The sequence below is a fragment of the Strigops habroptila genome, chromosome 6, assembly GCF_004027225.2.
Source record: "Strigops habroptila isolate Jane chromosome 6, bStrHab1.2.pri, whole genome shotgun sequence".
In the NCBI taxonomy this organism is placed as follows: Eukaryota; Metazoa; Chordata; class Aves; order Psittaciformes; family Psittacidae; genus Strigops; species Strigops habroptila.
The window spans coordinates 19887915-19911174 of NC_044282.2; the positions used below are offsets into that span (position 1 = coordinate 19887915).

Here is a 23260-nt window from a genome sequence, read left to right on the forward strand (position 1 = left end):
ATCAGGAGTGGCCAGCCTTTCACAATTTAACAGGCATAAAAGCATACAACAGCATCTGTCTTAAACTGCTGTCATTAGGGCTCCCCTACTATCTGTGTTCTTCCTTTTTCTGCTTGTTGCATCTCTACCTTTCTACACTCTTATGTGAATGGCTTCACCTCCTGCCACTGACTGACTGCACCTGTGTGATCTTGTATTCTTTATTTCCTACCACTAGTGAGTTGGGAGCAGGAGCTAGTGGTCTGCATAGAGGGCTTTTTGCTGCTGCTCAGGAACATCTCTGGCGTTCAATGGCAGAAGGGCACACTGAGTCCCACAGAAGGAGTCGCGGAGGGGAAGGGTTCTTACCTAACTGGAAGGCAGCAAATACCACCTCCAACTCAATTTGTAGATGATGATGATTCTTGACATTTCTTATTATTTGGAGAGGTGTGTTTTCACTACAGTAGAAGCACATGTGGCTTACAAGTAGCTGGTTGGTCACACCAGTTTAGTCTGACGGATTATGGTACTAGTACTTGCCAAAGTGGCATGCTAGCTAGGTTGTTTCAATAACAAGAATTTAAAAAAATGGAGTAAGCACAAGATTAGATTTATGAGCTTTGGCTGCTTGACATACAGCTTAACGATTAGTGAAATATGTATTTTTGTACTTACTATAAAGGTGTTTTTGTGCCAGCCTTTTTGCCAAATAAATGTACCTTTAAAGCCATAAACTCGGGTCAGGGAAAGTTCCTCTTCAAGACTGTGAAAACAGGTTTTATCTAACAAATTGCTGTTGGTGAAAAATGACTTAAGCTTTTTACCTAAAGTGGATGTTCAGGGTAGGATTTATTTCTTTTGTTTCACATTATTTCCATTTCCTTTTACTAGCACTACTTTATGGTCTAAATAAGAAATGGCTTTCTTTTCTCTCTGCATTATGTGAAGGAATTACTACAAAATCAATATTCTCTTTTTTCCTGTAATGTTTTTTTATTTTTAGAATTGTACAAAGTAAGTCTACTGAATAGGAGTGTGGATGTTTTTGCATAAATTACATTTTTCACACCCAGAATGTTTGACCGTTTATTCCAAAGTTGATCTTAGTGTATATTTCAGTTGCATATTTTCCAAACAGCAATAGACAGTTGGACCAAATTGAATAATTTTTAAAAATATTTTAAATTTTATTTAAATCATATAATTTATCCAATGTAGTATATTAGAAAATTGCTCTGAGGAAAGGTTACAAGTTCTGTAATCATTAGTCCCAGTTTAAGACAAGGGAAAAAAACCCCAACATTTAGTTTAAGGTACAATGTTTTTAATAGCTGGCAATGTATAATAGGAATTGCAGTTTGTCTTCATATTTCCTGAGTGGAGGACAAAAAAGGTAGAATATGTGCAATAACAGTCAAAAAGAATATTGGAGTTACGATTCTACACTGATATCAATCTTAAAGCCTATGAGTTCTGGCTTATTTTTCTTCAGTATGTGAGTTAATGAGTATTTTATTATTAATTTAGAATTCCATCTACAATATTTGCAATTTCAGCATCAAATTGAATATCTAACCCACGTGGCAAGGGGGTTGGAAGCAGATGATCTTTAAGGTCCCTTCCAACTGAAACCATTCTATGATTCTATGATGAATACTTGGAGAGAAACAAGAATTGAAGTATGATCTTATGTCAGATTTTATGAAGAGCAAAAAATAGCTTTCACTGAGAAGCAGCCCATATGTACTGTAGCAGTCTGTGTCAGGCCACTGTTGTGGAAGTAATGGCATAGTTCACCTCTTGGGATGGGGAGGAATGAAGGTAAAGGAAGCAAATACATCATGCCACTCATGAGTTTTGGAACTACGCATTGTATAACTGATCAGATGTGAGCCTGTAGTTGCTCAAACTATGTCCTCCCCTTGGCCTATTCATATGATTTGGCTTTTATATTTGATATGATGTTGTGGGTTGAATCAGTGTACTGCAATCGTTTAAAAGCAGATTATTTTTACAGGAATTGAAAATATATTCACCAGACAAGTATAAGGAAAATAGGTTTTTACCGTTGTTCCATAGGAATGGGTGTCACGGTTTAAGACAAGCTGGTAACTCAGAACCACACAGCTGCTCGCTCACTTTTACCCCTCTCCTCTGGGCAGGACGGGGAGGAGAATCGAAAGAATGTAAACCACACAGGTTGAGATACGAACAGTCCAGTAACTAAAGTATAATATAAAACTACTACTTCTACTACTAATAATAGCGATAAGGGAAGTAACAAGGGGAGAGAATATAAAACTAAAAAGGGAAGGGGAAAAAATAACAACAAACACAAGTGATGCACAACACAACTGCTCACCACTCCCTGACTTAACACCCAGCAGCAATTTGGGCTTTCTGGGTAACTCCATGCATAAACTCCCAGTTTATGTACTGGGCATGATGTGCTGTGATATGGAATACCCCTTTGGCTAGTTTGGGTCAGGTGTGTGTCTCTGCTTCCTCCCAGCTTCTTGTGCCCCTCCTCACTGGCAGAACATGAGAGACTGAAAAGTCCTTGATCAGGGTAAGTGCTACTCAGCAACAACTAAAACATTGGTGTGTTATCAGCATTGTTCTCAGACTAAAGCCAAAACATAGCACTGCACCAGCTACTAGGAAGGAGAAAAATAACTGTTACATCTGAACCCAGGAGAATGGGGAAGTAATGTAGATACGTTCTTAACATTTTGGATTACCAGGCTTATTGGAGAATTCATAGATAACCACTCGCACCCACATTTTCAGATTGTACAGTTTTTCCCTGATTAAAAACAAAACAAAAACAAACAAAAAAAAACCCAAACAAAAAAACCCAAACCAAAACCAACCAACCAAACAAAAAAACCCCCAAAACAAAACAAAACCAAAAAAACCAACAAACCCAACATAACAGCTTGCAATGTAACCTTTTTCTTATTCCAAACTATTGTTCTCTGTCTACTTTTGTCACAAACCTTCTTTTGGTAGGCTCACAGGAGGTTTATTTGCCTTGGTCTGACACTGGGCAAGTTTGAGTTGTTTAGAATCAGGCTGAATGAAGGTTTCCTTTGCAGTATATGCTGTCTTAACTCATCTACTCAGATTTTTCAGATGACTTTTCATGAAGGTGAAAAATTACTTTTTTCTTTTTGGTCAAAAGGCTGCTTCTTGCTCTTCAGCTGTAACCTAATGCCTTTCCCTGTCTTACAGCATCTTAAAAATTGACTGCTTAAAATATGATCTGATTATTTGTTCTTTAAGTTGCCTTTATCCTAGTGTTATATTCAGTTTAGTTGAAGACATTTTGTAGTCTTGTGCTTTTATTCTTTTAAGATTAGCAAGGCTTTTGTGTTTTTTCTTTAAACATCAGTTTCTAAACACTATTAGGATAGTAGCTATAGTGTATTATACAATATTTGTTTATTTTTGTGTTGGCTTATCTGTTTATATACTCATATAAGAGCCTTTTAACATCCTAGAAGCTTGGCGGTTGTGTTACATGAATAAGCCACATTTAAGACACTGGAGATGTTGAGGGTATCAAGGATGATATGAAAAACTGATAAATATGTTCTTTGTTGTGTCAGTCTGGGTTGTGTTTCTGCATACATTTTTATTTTCAAAGGCTTGATACAGCAAGAAAAAATCGCTGTGAATACAAAATCATATTTTCAAATGTCCTTTCATTAGTGAAGTTGTAATTGAAACTTAAACAGATCTTCTCATTTATAGATACTCTGTTCATTCTAAGTACTAGTAATGTGCAACTGTTGCATTGAAAAGAGCTCTGTGAAATCTGAGTTACCTCTTCTTGGGAAATGTAAGTTTGAAGACAAGAACAATTAATTGACAATATGGGTCGAAGTCTAATAGTGAGAATATCTGTACTGCTGAACCCAGGACAGATATAGAGAACTTAATTTCTTTTAGTGTGTTCTTTAAACTATTATGGCTATGTATGATATACTAAGCAAAAATTGCTGAAAAATGTTTAGTAGATACTGTCATGTGAGAGTTGCATATTCGTACAGCTGAGATTTTGGTTGCTCCTTTTCATGCAAATAGTAAATATGAATAGGGAAATGCACTTTTTAATGTTAACGAGATAAAATTGGCTGCATCTGATTTGAATAAAACATTAAGCCTGTTTCATTTTCTACACAGCTGCCAAGTGTGTGTATATTATGTAGTGCTGCCTCTGAAATGGTTGAAAATCTGAGGAGAACACTTGCAAGGCAAACCAGTAAAGGGCACCAGCTGCTGAAAAGCACCTGCTGAGCCACTGTGGGAATAGATGCATCTGCCTGTTGCTAGAAGTAATCTAACTAAGTACCTGCTTTTACCTGTCAGGATTTTAATTTGTGTAAAGATTCAACCAATGAAACTCATTCTGAATACTTAAAGAGAAGGAAGAAAAAATCTGAGGTGCTTTTTGTGCAAAAGAGCACCAGTTTTAGCAATAGGACTCTGTGAATGCTTCTAATTCTCATAATTAATTTATGGTTTTGTTTTAATAAAAAAACCCCCAGATATAGCAGCCGAAAGTCTCAGCTACGCTGTGCATAGTGTCTTACTAAAGGATGCAGTCAGTATGGAAGAGATTACCCTACTGAAGAGCAGGTTTCCAGTTTTTGTTTGGCTTAGTTTAGAGATGGATCTCAAAGAGTTTTGTGAGAGTATGTTTCTTTTTTCACTGCTATTTATTTGATTTATTGTGGATGGTAATGCACACACAAAAATGTTATATGATCAGAGGTCAATGACAAATTTCGCAAATACTTTTAAAAACTGTTGTACTTTTTGTCTTTTGATACTTGAATTTTTATTGTTCTCACACATTGGTGACCTTACCACACAAGTTCACCATCCGTCGCCTACCTTCTATTTTCCTATGGTAGATCAGGTAGAAAAAGTTCTGTGAATTCTGCTGATTTAGTTGGGATTTTGGGAGAACAAAATAGCTGTGTTCTTGTGGAAAAAAAAAGACTGATTGTGCTTGTAGTCTTCCCTTGTAAACTTAGAAAAAAGTAATTTAACATCTATAATGTAAAACAATACTGCCTTGTTGGTTAGCAGTAGTATGAAATTAACTGAAATAGAGAAGAAAATTGGGTTGTAGAAAAATTATGACATCAATAGTTATTCCTCTGGGAATATTCTTCTGTTTGCCATTCTTTCATTTTTACTTGATGTGTTAAAATTATTACTCTTTTCAACTGTAATTACGCTTCAGAGCACTCTGTTAGTTTTTCTGGGTTTTGTTAGGTATTATTAGAAAGAAATAGTTTATGTCATGTGTTAAGGGCAAGCTGAAGTAAATAATTTGAAAATATACTGAAATGGCTTCTATGTTAACAGTTTACATGAACACTTGGAACTGATGCCTTTGTGTGCATAAAATAGTATTGAATTAATTAGGGTTTATTTAAAAATAAAAATACTGAAAGATATCTATACTTTCAAAGAATATAATAGTATGAAGTGCTGTTACCCTGCTTTTAAAGACAGGTTTAAATTTGCTTTCGAAGGAAATTATTTAGGCTCCAAATTGTGATGTTCAACTGACTGTAAATTGAGTGACTTTTATGTATTAAATTTTTTAGATTAAACCCAATGACCAATAAAAATCCAAGAAGCATTTCAGGTAGACATGTTCTGCCATAGTGCAGCTTCATGTAGCTCAAAGAAATTCAGCTTTCTGGTTCACAGCATTTTTTTTTCCTCTTGTACTTGATCACTGTAATATTTGAAGTCCAAGTATACCTATCTGGTGACTTTGCAGCTGTTATGTTTGTTGACCTCATCAAATGTTCATAATAAGTGAAATACTTAAATTGAGAAAGCAACTTTTTAAGTGTTCATTTTCATTCTTTAGGTATATATATTTATGTAATTGACTGAATATAGTCATGTACTTGTATTATCATATGCTAATAATCTAATGCTTTCTGATATAAAGCACATGCAGAATGTGCTTTAATGAAAGCAACTCATAATAGTTTTAATGAAAGCAACTCATAATAGTTTTAGTCATGTTTATAATTAAAACTGGAGAGTGAATAATGTGTTTCTGCTGCATCCTGTTTAGGGGATAGCCATTTCTCAGTGGAATTTCGTAGTACAAGTGTGGGAGAAGAATGCAGTAGTCTGCTTTACTTTGATAGCATACCTGAAGGCAAGCTTTCATTCTTAGGAGTAATCAATCTTCAATTTAAAGAGAAATACAGGGTAGTATTTTAAATTCTAAATAAAACTATACTGAAGACCAAAATTGCTTTTAGTTTTAAACATATATAATCTCAAAGTGAAAATTTTCAAAGATGAGGGAAGCGTATGCTAATTCTGATATGCTGTGACATTTAGAACATTAACTCTCACTGAAAATATTTTAGACAAGTTATAGTTTGTCTGATTTTAATGTTTGTTTTGAATTAACACAAGTTTCAGTACTCTCCTTGAGACATGAAACTCTTACCTAGGATAAGAATGTCCCGGGTCTTTCAGTAATAGAAATGGGACTGAGATTGTTGATCAAGGGATTCAGTTAGAAATCACCAAATAGTTTTCAATGCTTTTAAAAGGTTTTGGGATAGAGGAGCTACATGACTAAAAGATTGACTTTATACCTGATAGGCTATTCATCTCAGACTTGCAGTTTCCATTAACCTCAAGATCACACAGTAACTGCTAACATAATGGAAGTTTTAAAATTTTCCAAGAGTAGTAGTTGTTTCAGTCTGCAGAACAACAGGGAGCAACAAGTAATGTAAGTCTTTTAAAGCAGGAAAGAGATGTGTGTGTTTTGTATCTTTATCTAATAAAATACTTTTTCTGAATTCTAGTTGGAAAATTGGAATTATCCTACCACTTAATCTTTCCATTAGAGTACTGGAACTGAACACATCAAATAAGAGTAGAGTTATTATTTCTTTTCATATGAATAACTAATATATTCCCATTATTATGAGATAAAAATAGGAAATATTGCTATAATAATAATAACAATGATAATAGTAGAAACCGTTTCTTTCCTCTAGTTGGAAATTAATCTGGAGAAGGGAAATAGGAACTCATTTGCAGGAAACAAAATGTAGAGGAAGAAGATTTTACTTAGCCATTCATAGGGCTTGCTTATCATTGAACATAATACAATGAAGGAAGCTTCTGTGCAAATATTCTTCCTTCTCTGCTTTTGTTTCCTGAATCCGAAAAGGTTCAGGAATTTTTCTGAGTCATCTGAGATTATGTAGGAGTTAATTTCCTGTGTTCCTGATTGTTATTCCAATTTTTTTTTGACACCTGTAGACCTCTGTCCTTCTGGACCTCTAAGCATGAAATTGTCTCCCTGCCATGCATACTCCTTAGGTGGAGACTTTCTGGCTGCTTGTCAAATCTATCTGTGAGGTAAATAAGAATGCCTCTGTCAAATTTTGCATTAAATTTACTTCAGGAAGAAAAGCTGGTTTGCACATTAGTAGCCACTATAGCAGCAAAACAAGTCTGGTCCACTTGCAACCTGCAGCATGTATCCTTTCAAAAGTACATGTGAAAGCTGTGTTAAATCTCTAGTGCTGTTTGCAAGCAAGAACTATTTTCTTCATCAGCTTTTCAGTTTTTGTGATTCTGTAGTTTTCAGTGTCTTAATTTTCCATTAATTTAAATCCTGAGAATTGCTGAATGGAAACGCCCAGGTGCAGCCCTGTGGAAAGTTTTGTCTCTTTATCCTGACCCATACCTCAATCAATAAAGTCTGTGTAGTATGGGAGGGTCTGGACCTTGATTCCTTTTGTCTGATATCTGTCTCTTCCTCCCGGTCACCATTATTCAGGTTTGGCCAAAAATTATCAGCTGTTTTCTGTCAGTACTCTCCATCCCTACTAGATTTACAAGTTATCTGTCTAGGCTAGTTGCAGTAGCCACACATTTGTGAGATGAATGTATACCCTCATCAACACAACTTACTGCTGAGAAATCTTTTTCTTTTCTTTTTTTTTTTTAATGTTGGTTGTGACATATTCTTTCAAAACTGCACCAAGAACTTGGAAGGAAACGTATAAATTAGATCTCTTCTTTTTTTTTTTTTTTTTGATACGATGCAGTTGTTTCAAAATTCTGCCAGTTCAGAAATGGTGATTCATACCAAAATTTAACTTACACAAAGTAGTTTTGTGTGTACTTTTGTATCATAACATAATCTCTTTATTTGGGAAAAAAAAGCTAAAACCGTTTTATATTGGTTGCATATAAGGGCTTCACTTTCTATGCTGCATGGTGGTAGAGTAACTTTTTTCCTCACCAATGGACAGAATTTATGTAATTCCTTTCATGATGGCCTTGTTTCCTTTCCTGTTTATTTACTGGGTTTCTCTCTGTCTCACAGTGTCTATATTCTTGAAAAAACAGAAAAGGGTTTTCTGTATTAACTCTTTGATGACAGTTTCTTTTGAGACTGTGCTTCTAACAATGATTCCTTTTTCTCTTTCCTTTTAAAGAGGCACACTGTGTTTTCCCAGGGGAATAAATTAAGGGAGCAATATGCTATCAACAGAGCTAGGAGTCTGTTTTACTTGTATACAACAGTAAGAAATTATGAGAGTATTCTCTGAATTGGGGGGAAAAAAGATAAAACGGGAAAGAAAAATCTGTGAAATAGTCTGTGGCAAATAAACATCAGTTTTCTCATTACTCCATCTAGAAAAGTCAAGGAGATGGTGGTAGTGGAAGTGTCAGTACATAGCATCCCAGGAAGAACCTTGCTGTTAAGGGTAACAACATTTTAAATGTTTTAAACTTTGTAGAGATTTCTATATTTCCCACTGTATAGCATTAAGTTATTTTTAAAGTGTAAGGGAAAGAAACCCTCTTTATTCGATATTGTTGATATGGATGAAATGTGATCAAATTGAGCTCATCCTTCTATCCTCATAAAATTTAAACTTCTAATGTTACTAGGAAATGCCACAACTGTTGCCAGTTTTTCTTTCACAATTTTCCTATGAGATGTATTATTTCAAAGTAGTTTTTTTGTGTAATTCACAAATGGCTCAGAAAGCTCTAAGAGGAGGCTGTGTTCTGGTCTCCGTTTCATTGCTATAATCTGGAATAATTCTCTTGACATCAGATACTTTTGAATTTACAATAAATAGTGTCACTGAAATCACAGTCTCGCCTGTGTGTCTATTTAGATGCCAAAATTTGTGTACATTTGTGCTTTAGAAATAGTTGCTTTATGGAAAAATCTTTCTGAAGCACTTTGTTATCCATTTCCTCAAATCAAATCGCCAGAGGGTATAATCATTCTGTCTATAATCTTTTATCATATTATAACTAGGCTGAGGAACACAACAATTCTCCCGGTGAGGGAGGAGATTCCCCAGGCTATTTCAGTGTTTCAACTCAGAGTAGTGAAAGCTTTGCAGCTATGATGCTGTCCCATCATTTCCATCAAACTGATTTTGGGTCTGTAGGTGCAGAGGTCTTTGGGTTTAATGCAAAGCTATGATGCTGTCCCGTCATTTCCATCAAACTGATTTTGGGTCTGTAGGTGCAGAGGTCTTTGGGGAACCAAGGAATATTTCTCAATGTTGTATTTTTAATACAACTGTAAGTGGTTGAATAATTCAGAAATCTGTAAAAAAGGTATGACTGCTACAGTCATTTGTATAGCGTAGCTCATCAAGAGAATAGTTTAGATAATGTTGGTGGCAATGTGTCTATAGTCTTAAAAGGATTTTTGTTGAAATTACTTCAGGCATGTTAGCTCTTAGCTGTCATATCTGAAGTTAAATATTTTTCCCTAAAGCCTCCTGATTTTGAATAGATCTCTTTCCTTTCTTCAAGAGACTACATAGAAGGACAGATGACTTTAAAAAAAAAAAAAAAAAAAAAAGGTGTGTTTTATTCTTTGATTTATTTATTTTTCTAATTGGCTTTTTTCTTTTTTTTCTTTTTTTAAGGAGTGCCTATGTTACCATAGTTAGGAGGAGGCTAATATACGGCTAGATTTCGCTACAATTTGGTTTTTAGTAGACCATTCATTTCAGTTATTTCAGTTATGTTATTTCATAATTTCCCCCTGTACTCAGCACTGGTGAGGCTGCATTTCAAATATTGTGTTCAGTTCTGGGCCCCTCACTACAAGGGAGATACTGAGGTGCTGGAGCGAGCTGAGAGAAGGGCAGCGAAGCTGGTGAAAGGTCTAGAGCAAAAGTCTTACAAGGAATGGCTGAGGAAACTGGGTGTATTTAACCTAGAGAAGATTCAGGGGGACCTTATCACTCTTTACAACTTCCTGAAAGGAGGATGAAGCAAGGAGGTGGCTGGTCTCTTCTTCCAAGTAACATGTGGTAGGACAAGATGAAACAGCCTCAAGCTGCTCCAGGGGTGGATTAGACTAGATATTAAGAAAAATTTCTTCACTAAAAGGGTGATCAGGTATTGAAACAGGCTTCTCAGGGAAGTGATGGAATCACCGTCTCTAGAAGTGTTCAAAAAATGTGTAGCCCTTAGTGACATGGTTTAGAGGTGGACATTGGCATGTCCTGAGGTAATGGTTGGACTTCATGATTTTAAAGGTCTTTTCCAACCTAGTTAACTCTGTGATTCTGTAGTTTGTGTGCTACAATAGCTTTAGGCAGAAGTAATCCTTTCATATATAATGAACATGTTTTTTTCCCCACCTCAGGATACATTTTTATTGTTGTGAACCTTCTGTCAGAATCTAGGAAAATTTTGCTGTGTTTGAGTTTAGTAACACTAACATAACTCTAAAGTACAAAAATTTCCCTGGTTTCTGTTGGCTACTGCTACTTAAATACCTATTGCATTAACCAGTGACTACAGTGGTAATTTCAAAAATCAGGACTCTGTAGTTTTCTAAAATCGTAAAAGATGATGTTTAATTCAAAATAAAAGCATATTCAGGGAAGTCTCATGGTCTGTGATTCTATGTTCTATAAAATGTCAAAGTATAATTTTACCCTTATGGTTCATTATCTGTCATTTCTAAGGATTTCTTCTGGTTTTTTAATCTAATTAAGGGACTGGAGCATCTTTCATGTGAGGAAAGGCTGAGAGCCCTGGAGAAGAGGAGTCTCGGGGGACTCTTACAAGTGTATGCACTTACAAGTGTATATATGATGTGAGAATGATTAACAAAGAGGGAGCCAGGCTCTCCTCAGTGGTGCCCAGTGACAGCACCAGAGGCAAGGGGCACAAATTAAAACACATGAAGTTTCATCTGTACACAGGAAAGTAATATTTTACTGTGAGGTGGTCAAAGACTGGTACACCTTGCCCAGAGAGACTGTGGAGTCTCCATCCTCGGAGATACTTAAAACCCAGCTACACATTCCCAGGCCACCTGATGATCTGGGGACTTGGACTAGATGATCACCAACCTAGATGATTGTGACCTATGATTACCACTAATAGTGACATAGCCGTACTATGTAAGAATTGCTTTTAGTTCTAGTCTAGTCACCTGTAGCATGTACAGCTTTGAAACCAGCTCCTGGTTCTTTGGTGCCTTTTTTTACTTGCATCTGTCTAATGTGTTTTACTCAAAGCTTCCTTATAGCACATAATTCTTCAGGTACTACACTTTGGATGAGACTTAATTTGTGCTTACTTGAAGAAATTGTAATGCTAATTATGGCCCAAAGCTCTATTTGGCATGCTTGTGTAATTTTCATATCTTCGTGTATGCTACTTGTTCCTACAAAAATTGTCCCCCTAAGTCCAATGAAATCTCACTGATACAGCTTGGTGCTAAATGGAGCAGATACAAACATCATATAGTTTTTCTTTTTACGTGTTATAAGCCTTTGCTTAAAACGTCTATGTGCACTTTGAAAGACAACATTTCAGTCTTTGTTGTAGGTGGGAAATTTTATTCCCAAATAGTACTCCCAAGAGAAAATAAAAATAAGTTTATTTTTATGGTATTTATAGAGTTATAATTTTGTTTATTATTGTTCATAAATCTTACGAGCTGCCACCTCCATGAAAGTAGCAAAATATGAAAAGTATCATCAGGAGAAGGAGGCTGTGGAGGTCCCCAGGAATAACATCTATGTTTATTTCTGAGAGTACCTTCAGTAACAAAATAGGCTTTATACTGGCACAAAGTGCTGTAAGTGTTTATGTATGTGTAATTAGAAAGCAGGGGAACTACTAAATGTTCATAATTTGGAGTGATAGTAGGGATGTATTTATTAAAATGTGTATGTCTATACACATATATATATTTCTCTGTATGTATACATAGATAGGTGATTTAACCAGCAACATTCCAAAGTACAACAAAGGGGAAAGATGACCTAGAGATTATTTATATGTCAGTACAAGGGACATTTGAACTTAATTTCCTGAATTTCCTGGATTTCCTGTAAAATAGTGTAGATTATTCATCCTATTACCAGTTCTATGATCTTTTTAACTGAAAGTGCATCTGAACAACTGAGTGCAGAATGGGATTTGTTGCACCTGAAATAGGTAAGGTACTTTGATTAAAATATATCTACATTAAAATTAAGCCAATGAGTATGAGAGTTTGAACTTGGTTTATGAGTGCAATGGATTATCTTCATGATAAATTAGTAGTAATCTTATTATTTGGCTATAGCGCAACAGAAGAAGTCATCATTTTAGAATATTAATTTTGGGTGGTTTTATGCTGTGGAAGTTAGTACGGATGACTAACATTTCTAGTATGACATGAAAACTGCAAAAATGAACGTAGACAAGACAAAATCTCTTCTGGATTGAGGAATATAAAGAGAATGTCCTGTATATAAATCAATAAAATATGATCATGCTAAGGGAGATAACCATTTTCAGGATAAATTGCTAAGAATTAAATATGATTATATTTTTTTTCCAGTGTTGTTCTGGATAGATTAGAGAAGATATACTTTTCTATGCCTGTGCACTCCAATCATGAATTCAGGAGCTGCTACTAAAATGCTGGCATGGTACCCTGAGCACATTGGGCCATCAAGTGAAAATTTGTGATACTGGGATTAATTGCATCTGACAAGCTGTTTATGTCAACTAGTGTTAATGCATGAAGTAATACAGAGTGAAAGAAAATCTCAGTTTTTAATGGAACTTGTTAGCACCCTTTTGTGCTGTGTGAGGAAAAGTGCTTTAGACCATAGATAGGTCACAGCAGGTTTCACAGGTATGCTTTGGGGGAAAAAAAGTGAGTATTTTCTGTATCATATTTATTAAACTCTAGAATTACAAGGTCTGGCAGATGAATTGCATGACTAAAACTGTCAAGTGCTGATGGCCTGTGCTATGCTGTTACTCCCGTGCTGTTAAAGCAGTTGTTTCTGAGCTGTAGCTTGCCTGCAGACTCAATCGGATGGTCTCATTCATGACTGTTACTTTAATGACTAACAGTTTTGTCCTATTTTTAAATTGCTTTTAGAGTACTGACGCACAAATATCTTTTTAATGAAATGGCTGATTTAGAATATTTTCATTAAATGTAATCTCATTTACTCATAAATGCATTAGTTGTAATAGTAAACTCCTTGGGAAAGAATTGAAAAGCTAACTGAAGTAAAAATAAAGGTTTTATACATTTATATCAGAGCTGCCTTGAGTATCATCTAGTTTGTAGAAAGAGTTGTTTCTCAGTGGTCTTTCACATTGATTCATGCTTATGTAAAAATGGCACCATTTGAGGCATGAAATTGTGTTTGCTTAGAATAGCACTCAGATTCTATTCTGCTTAAACTTCCTATGCTTTGTGTAGAATTTTATACTGTAAATCAGCTGTGGAATAGAAAGCTGCTGAATGTTGCATCTCATTCACCTTCAGTAAAAAACAAGATTCTGCCATCCAGTGGCTACCAGACCTTTAAGCAAGAAGGGATTTCACTGGTTTATCTGAAAAAGATTTGGTCTGTAGAAGTCTTTACTGATGTTAATACACCACAGGGAAAAAAATGTTTTCAGCTTTTAAACTAGGTAATTTGTGCAAATGATAAATTAGAAAAACAAATCTTCTAGTATGTTTGTCAAACTGTGAACTCCTGTGCCTATTGTTGCAAATTTGTCTGCTACCCATTTTTTTTCTTACTTTAATTTTTGAGGGCAGAACTACACTGGTTTTGGATTGTGCGTTTGTACTTACTACTTGGAATAAAACAGAATTTGGGGAAGGGTAACTTGTCATACTTTTTCAACCAAATGGGGAGTTGGTTTGAAGAGGTCTTAAAATACTATTTTTCTCTGGAATTCCTTGTATCTTTTCTAATCCTTAGTATGTTCCTGCAGAGTCACCTTTCAAGGAATATAATGCATTGACTGTGTATTGTGATTGTGAATGTTGTATATTGATTGGTCAGTGCCTGCATTTTTCTTTCGAGTTTCTTGAAAATAGTGTGTTGATTGAAAGTCTAGATTCTGGTCAGAATACCATTAAAAACAAACAAATAAAAATCCCAGCAAAAATAAAAACAAAAAACAAAACAAAGGAAAAAAAAAAAACAAAACACAAAAAAACCAAAACAACCCGAACAGAAAACAAAACAAAAGGAAACCCAAAAAACCCAACCAACCAACCAAAAACAACAAAAAAACCCCTTCTAGTTCTTAATCAGGCTTCTATGGGTTTTATTTTCATTAATTTTTATTCCACTCTTAATATTCCTGTTTCGGTAGGCTTAGCATCTTTCCAGAAAACAAGCTTCCTCTGATAAGCTGTTCTACAGCTTTTGTCCTGGAATGTCTGTTTATTTATTGCTGCTTACCAGGTCAGTCTTAATCTATGGCATTACTACTTTCCAGTAGGAAGAGAGTAGGATATTATTTTTATTTATCTAAACATTTATTTATTTTTGCGAACAATTGCATGTCCCAGGGCTATAGTATGTGTAATTTCTTCCAAACATAGAGGAAAAAGATGTCTTACACTACCCACTTAAAGATTAAAAGAAGCTGGAATAATATATTCCTAGACGTGGTAGTTTAAGAAAACAGTTAAAGATGTACTTTATTTAAGGGTTTTAACAATCACACAACTGTAAGAAGACCTGTATACATAAAGCAATGCATGTTCAACTGTGTGACTGTGAAAAATTCTTGTCATTATTTTTTGAAGGTACTTAACACCAGACTTCATTTAGACATCTATGTTTCTGCTTTTGTTTAAAAACTGCTTCTTTAACTAACATACAAATTGTGCAGTGTAGTGTTTTGTTAGTTCAATTCTGTAATCATTAGTTGTGTTTGTGAGTTTCTTTCTGTAGATGCTTTATTATAAATACTTTTAACAGTGTTTATCTGTGTGAACTTCACAATATTTATAATAGCCTCTAAAATCAATTGGATGGAATGTAAGGGAAAAGGAAAATTACAACCATTTTCAAAAAGTTCTGTCAAGAAATCTCAAAATGAAGTAATAGGCAAATTAGAATCCTAAAATGACTAAGGAGGCTATAAAATAACTGATTGAACTCTGATAGCACTAATGTAGTCAGCAGGTCTCCAGGAAACCCATTAACACTTTATAATAGTCTTATTCATGAAGCTGAAATGAATTTTGAAGATGACACACTAAGTAAACAGTATGTATACAAAACTTAGTGCAAAAAAAAAAAGAGCTTTTACCCTCCAATCTTGCAAGCAGAATAAACTGTGAAAGAACATTAGCAGTGAAAACTGTTGTAATCCTGAAATTCAGCCACTTAAAAAACTTGAAAAAACTTGATGAATAATCTTGAAACTAAGTACTTGAAGTACTTAGAGTAGATATTTCTTTCTTTTTTCTTCACCGAAGACACTTAACAGTATAGAATAGATACTTGAATATGAGATGTGTCAATTCTATAAATACAAATGAAATCCATGATTTGAATTGAACTTGGTTTTTCAGTGTTGTGCAAGATGTTTTCAGCCTGAAAGCTTTGCTAAGAGAAAGGTATTGCTAAACTGAAAAGCGTATTTTCCAAAAAGAAAGAGTGTGTTGGTTGCATAGCATTTTCATTGACTTTTATATCAATGAGTGCTGGTTTTTAATATTTGAAGTTCTCTAGTATAAAACTAGAGTTGGCCAATCATTAAGTACGTCATTTCTCTACATTTAAGAGTAGTGTTTTCATGTATTGTGAAAATGATGTATTAACCTTAATTTGCAATTTGCATCTCAGCCTCTCACGAGACTACTACCAAGAAGCTACCGCAAAAGGATAGACCTGATACTGTTTGTCACAAAGTTAAAATTGTTGATTTCAATAGCCAATAAAGCCCTCATTCTTAAGCTTGCATTATTTGAGGTAGTCATGAATTGGGTACTGCTCAAATAATTTGCTTAGTATTGAAAAGAATTTGAAAGAATATTATTAGCATTGGAGAGGCTATTACCATAGCAAATGACTGCAAATTAACTAAGTACCCAGAGTAATGGAAAGGGAGATCTTCAGAAGGTGCTTTCAGGACTGTTCTTTACAGTGAATTTGTACTTCTGTGGTTTCCTACAATTAAAATAAAAATCGTATTTGTCAAAATATCACTAAGGTACTTTTCATGATAATTAGTAAAAGCAGTGCAGGTTATTAAATCTGTAGAAAGGAAAGAATATGTGTTCTGCAGTCTCTTTTAAGTGTTTGTGAAAAGTAACTATGCAAAAGTAAGTTTATTAGAAAATTAATTATATATCTTAAGCCTCTGTTATTCAGTGGAAAAGTCTTAGAATCTTCAGATGCTGAAATTGTAACTGTCTACAACAATTCTTTCTTGGTGAAAATCTCATTTTTCATAAGAGCAGAGAGGAACTAAGTATTTTTATAATTGATGATTTGTATTTTAAAATATAAACAAGCATTAAACTATAATAACTATTAATTTCCTGTGTTAACGATATAATTTTTTTAAACATTCTCAAAGATTATTTGGGACTACAGATACAAGTTTTGTATTCCTTTTGGAGGATGCAGTTTGTTATAAGTATCATTGGGGAAAGGTCTGAACCTAAATAATTGCAAGATGGAGATTTTCTCACAAGTGGAGGAGATTGCTACTGAATTTGGGTGTGTTTGCATATTTAAACTTCGTTATGCAAAATTATCATAAATAATTTTTTTAATCATCTGTTTCTTCACCAGGTTCTTGTGTATTTCTGCTATTTCTTCCATTACAGTAGTTGTAGTTTGTCATCTTAGATTTAAAGATGTATATTCTTCTAATCTGAATATATTGCTGGTTTATTGACATTTAATTATTAATAGGTCATTATTTTACTGTATGTTAGTTTTGGTCACACTCTTGATTAAAAACAAATTAAATGCTGAAATAGCATGTGGCTAAGGAGTTTGATTAATTTTAACAGATGTTATCCTGTTATATTTTGTTTTCCTTACAGATTCAATATTTGAGGGTCTGGTGGGAGGGGTAGCCTCCAAGCAAGAACTTTGGAATATTAACTATTTCAACAGGAATCCTTAGTTTTTCTACAAGTATTCTTTTTCTTATGATAACTATGTGTATAAAGTCATACACATAGACATATATGTCAAATAAAAAAATGTGTGTTGTTTCTTTTAACAGATTGGACAACTTGCTTTTAAAGGCATGAAAAGACTAAACCGAATCCAATCGATAGTTTTTGAGACTGCCTACAACACGAACGAGAATATGCTAATCTGTGCCCCCACTGGAGCTGGGAAGACTAACATTGCCATGCTGACAATCCTTCATGAAATTCGCCAGCATGTCCAGCATGGCGTTATCAAAAAGGATGAGTTTAAGGTAGGAGTTTAATGAACCAAGTAACAGCTTTTTAACTCGTAAGGTAAAACCCATTATATGTTATACATGAAATATTAAATCAGGAGGTTTTCAAGGGTATTGCACTTTTCCAAGTTAAAGATAAGGCTAGTTTTGATTTACTTCATTATTGCTAAAGCTATTCTTATTTGTGTTGTAAAAATCTTATTATGTGAGTAAAAGACTATGAAAATGCATTTAGCTTTGATGCAGAACCAATTTTCAAAGTGATGAGGCTGTATAAACAAAATCCATTGTCCTTTAAACAGCTGCACACTTATCCAAGAAAGATAACTACTTTTCATATATCACTATTAAGATTTTTCACTGTAAGTGCCTAGCATCATATTTCACAATAAATTGTGATTTGTAATGGTTGCCATGAAACAAACGACATTGTGGGGTTTGCTCATTTATCAAGCGAGTGTCCTTTTGGTGCAGATTGTGTATGTTGCTCCTATGAAGGCTTTGGCAGCTGAAATGACAAATTACTTCAGCAAGCGTCTGGAACCACTAGGCATTACTGTGAAAGAGTTGACTGGTGATATGCAGCTGTCAAAAGGTGAAATTCTGCGAACACAGGTATGCTTAATATTTAATATGTGTGTGTATTAATAAGTCTTCATAGGTACACTTGTCTTTTCTTCAAACTCCTTGTTGGAGTATTGGTAAAGCAGCTGAAATCTGCTTACTAAGTCTGTAGTTATGCTGGTTATGTTCCAAAATGTGACTTTCCTTTCAAAGTGACTAAAACACTAATACATCTGAAATATCTTAAGCAATGGGCTCATTAAACTTTTTGGTTTCTCCCATTTGGACTTATGGTATCCCACTTCAAGGTATAACCTTTCTATAAAATGTTACCTGATTTCTAGCTTGTGAACCTTAGTGGGTTGTGCCTTTACCCTTTCAGGGTTATCAACCAAGTATGTATGTATTAGCAAGAACCTAACATTCATAATTTCAGATTTGGCATTCTATGATAATAAGCATCTTTGAAAAGCTTAAGGTCTGGTCTGCAAATGGTAAATTCTAAATAAATTTGAAATTCTGTAACATTGTTGCAAATAAGTGAAAATAATGCTTACCACCTTATTTAAAAAAAAAAAAAAAAAAGCTGTAGGTTCCTGTTAATGGATGATCTTACTTTTGCTTTTTAAGGACAAATAGGAAAGTATAAGACCTTGCTAGGCTCAACATTTGAATGTTCATAGAAATAAATAAAATTTGCTTTTTTAACCTCATAAATAGTGTTGTACAGATGGAGATTTTTGTGTTTTCGCAGATACTTCCTGTCACATTTAATTCAGACAAATGCTGTTTCTGTCAGTGAAATATAATTTTTCCAGAATATTGAGATACTTTTATATCTGTTCTTACATAGAGATCCTTCTAATTACCCTTCCTCCTCCTGCTTCATCCAAAAGACAGGATAACACTTGGTTGCATTATTGATCTGAGCATTTATAAATGTAACTTGTAGTAATTATTGATTCAGATGAGTTACATTTTTTCAGTTTTAGCTTTGCTGTAGTTTACATTTTTATAAGACTAGAGAAAACTGGACAAGAAAAGACACCCGTATGTAATTAATAATAAAGACGACCACTGCAGTAATCTAGTATGAAGTCCTGGATAGCAGTCTATTTTATAAGACATGTATGCACACATATTGATGCTTACAGCCACCATGCTATGGTAAGCAACAAATAACAGACCAATATCAATGAGTAACAGCAACATCACTGCCCAAATGGAAGTGACAGTGGAAAAGCATGCTCTGAATCTAACTACAAAGTTAGGTGAACAGAATGAATGTAGAATGGAAAAGTGCTGTCTTCTCTTGCTTTCTTAGCTTGCAATGTAATCCATAGAATCTCACCTCATTACTAAAACTCTGCTTACATCCAGTAAAGAAGAAGAGGAAAAAAAAAAAAATTAAAAAAAAACCAAAACAAAACAAAACAACATTTCAGGCATTATTAAGAAATGTACATGGAAAATAGTTTGCAAAATTGACATTTTGTTGCGGTAGTAATGGGAAATTATTAATATCAAGTGTTAATTTGGAGCAACATAGTAATTTAAGTGTAGAAAGACTGTCTGCTTCATCATGCTCTCTTATTTGAGTCCAAAATACCACTAGTAGCATAATTTCTCACCTTTTGAGGAAGAGGCTAAAGTAGATTTATGTAGCATAGAATCAAGAAGGAAATGGCAAGGGGACGACCTAGGTAAAAATCAATTTTTTCTCTGCAATGGACTCATAGCATTGAAATTTATTGGGTTTTTATCTGCAACTTACTCATCTTTAAAGGATTTCTACAGTTTTGTATGTACCTCATAGGATAGAAACACTAATCTGAAATGTGGTGTATTTGTTGTTCCTAAATTGGAGTAGGGGCATGGAGGTGGAAGAAAAATGGTTTCCAGAAGAGGAAAAGTTTGGACACTGTTATGTTATTTGTGACCCAAAATTTAGTTCCTAAATTATCAAAGGAACTACAATTAAAGCATTGATAATAGCTTTGCTTCTTTGCTCTTCAAAACATCTGAAAGGCTAAAAAGAAATATATATAAAGTCCAAAAATTCTTGGACTGTCAAATTCTCATTTTTGTTTCCTTTTGGTTATTGTAGCTAGTCAGTCTTCCTTCCTTTAGGATTAATGAGAATTGTAGGAGGTGCAGAAGAGAGAACACAAATCCAAGAGTAATTGCTGCTGCTGTTCTTACAGACTTTGGAGCCTGACAGTGGGCTTTGTTTTATTGCTGCTTATCAAAGTGAACAGAAAATATGTAGCTTTATTATAAATTGAGGAAAGGACACGTGCTAGATTTTGCCTATTGTTCTTTGCATATATTGTTTCCTATGAAGACTTATAAGCTTTTTTTCATCAACTATGCACTTAAACCACCTTATCCAAGCTGGGTTCTTTCATTGCTTTTTACCCTATATTAAGTTGATTCTTGCTTCAAAACTTCATTTTACTTTCAGCCTCTTTAATGTGTTCATTTCTCAAACATGAATACTCTAATAGGTGTTGCTGCTTTATTTATAGTTTCAGAGTTGCTCTAACAATCATTACACTGCTTTTTAGCCTTTACTAGTGTCACAGATGACGTGCCTCTGTTTAAGTATAAAGCAGTTTTTCTTGTAAGAATTAACATTATAGCAGATGAATACATGCACACAATTTAAATATTTAGCGATTGTATATATAGCATGGAGGATAAAAGGCAGGAGTAGGATCATCAGCTGAAGTAGATGCAGGCATTTCAGGTTGGATTACGGTTTCAAAAGATCTCAGCTGATTCTTTTAGGAAATGGAAGGCCAGATATAAATCTTCTGTGACAGTTGTCTTCTGCCTCTTTTCTGAGCAGTTATATTTTCAGCACCTTCATTTTCATCCTCAGGTGAATCAAGTCAGTCAAAATGAAAGATGTAAAAATGAGGTGATTGTCAGATATTAGAAGTAGAACTTCAGTGACAGTCCTGACAATTTTCTCCTTCCTTTCTCTCCTGCATGCTTCATCTTTTATACTTGGCCTGTGTGTATTTAAGTATGTGTATTTTGTAAGTTATTACATGCGTCTGTTATGCTTGTTCTGATGAGGAAAAATTGCTTTATCTGACAAATTGCTAACGGTCTCACTTCTCAGGAATCCACCATTAATGTACAGTGGCGTCTGCTTTTGTTACTTTTTCTACAAATATTTTTCAGCAATAACTGTGCTTTCCATGCTGTCACTTATATTCATCCAGAAGGCATCCATGTCTCCTGCTGCTCCATACTTTTATGGTGTTATACATAACACAATTTTACTTCCATGTTATTCCATACTGTAGTTTTAAAATTCATTTGCAGTACAATGGTTCCAACACGTACTCCAGAAGCCAAGCTTTTCAAAAAAGTTGTTTCTAATTTTATCAATGATGAAACTCCTTTAAAAATAAAAGTAATTGTTTTATTGACTCTTCATCTGATCTTCTAACTTGCTCCCTTCATCTTGTGCAGAAAAAGCCACAGCTACTACTTAAGATGTGTCTTAAGATGTGAGATGCATGTTAAAACTGTAAGACCCAATTTTCCTTCATGTCTTTGTGAAAAGGAGCAAGTGTAAATACTTAACATGTCACTTTAATGTTTCAGACAGAACAGATCCAGGGTCTATTACCAAATAATTTGTACATAAATAAAAGCTTCACTGAACCTTCTGGAAGCAGAAGAAAATAAACTTATTACAAACATAAATAACACTATCTATTGTGCTGGTTCTTGTAGAGAGTTTATGTTACATTATTAAAGCTTTTTCATAGTCTAAATAATGATACATTAACTTTTCACTTTCTTTTCCTCATTAAAAAACAATCAAAGGAAGTTAATTTCCCTACAGTTTGTAGGAAAAATATCAGCTCTATTCTCAGCATGTTTGTATACTGACATACTATTATCTAGGAAACTCTGATACTTAGATATCATGTAAACCACAACGATATTAAGCATACTTAATAATCTGTTTAGCAACATAATTATCTGTTTGGTAAGTTGGTTTTGTTATGTTAATGTTTAGATGGATAATATTCAAAAATAATAAATTGTCTATTTTGCTGGGTAGCATTTGAGATAACATGAAATGTTTTGTTAGAAGACAGTGGATTATTTGGGTGTTTGTCCTTGTGGACTTTTTTGAGTGTGCATATGTATAGCCACTCAGTCTTTGCTTCATACAGTCTAGAAAATGATGTAACGTCAAAATCAATTTGTGGGCTTTCAGATCAGTTATTTTTGACCTTGTTTTGCAACAAATATACTGGTAATAGTTATCTTTTGAAAGTTTGAAGAATATAACCAGGATCGGAGCAGTATAGATTTATAATGTAATCACCAAGTCCGAAGGCACTGCCCTGAACTGGGCACAGTGTATTGTAAGCTGATGAGTAGCATGATCGCCTTTAGGAAGCTGTAGAAATGCCTTCTGGCCTTAACAGTTAGTAACTTTTAAAGGCAGTGGTCATCAAAAACCATATGGGAGATAGTTTCTTCTTAATGCTTTATACTTAAATAACATTAAACAAAATTAAAAATTAAAATTATTGGCATAATACAGTGAAAATTAATCAAAATTTCTTCCACCTATATAAACTTTTAAAATAATTTTTTAAATCATGCTGTTAAAGAACTTATACCTCAGCAGTTTTGTATGATATGTGTTACACTACAATCCTTGTCAACAGCTAGCCTCCTAATTCAAATAAGTATATACAAGTGAGGCTGATTTTAAAGTTGAAATAAATTTTCTATCATGTTTTTGCTTTATTTTGTGCCTCAGAGCTGCAGATATAAGCCAAATTTCATTTATTAGTCCTACGTCTCTTGCTCTGCACTGAAGACTCTTAGACTGTCATGAGTCTTGCTCGCTACACATATATCTTGGTGTTAAGGCCAGATTATCAGTGATTTCTGTGTTGCTAAA

The 23260-nt window shown here is 34.3% G+C and overlaps 1 protein-coding gene across 10 annotated transcripts in view; it reads left to right on the forward strand.

Annotated features, from left to right (window-relative positions):
- Positions 1 to 23260, forward strand: part of ASCC3 (activating signal cointegrator 1 complex subunit 3) — a 283374-nt gene that overhangs the window by 65928 nt on the left and 194186 nt on the right. For all 10 annotated transcript variants that reach the window (XR_003991912.1, XM_030489984.1, XM_030489983.1 and 7 more), the window contains 2 exons: positions 17566 to 17766; positions 18226 to 18366. Coding sequence is in view for 9 of the 10 variants with exons in the window: in XM_030489984.1 (XP_030345844.1) it covers positions 17566 to 17766; positions 18226 to 18366 (342 nt within the window). In the remaining variant the exon portion in view is untranslated. The remainder of the gene's footprint in view (positions 1 to 17565; positions 17767 to 18225; positions 18367 to 23260) is intronic.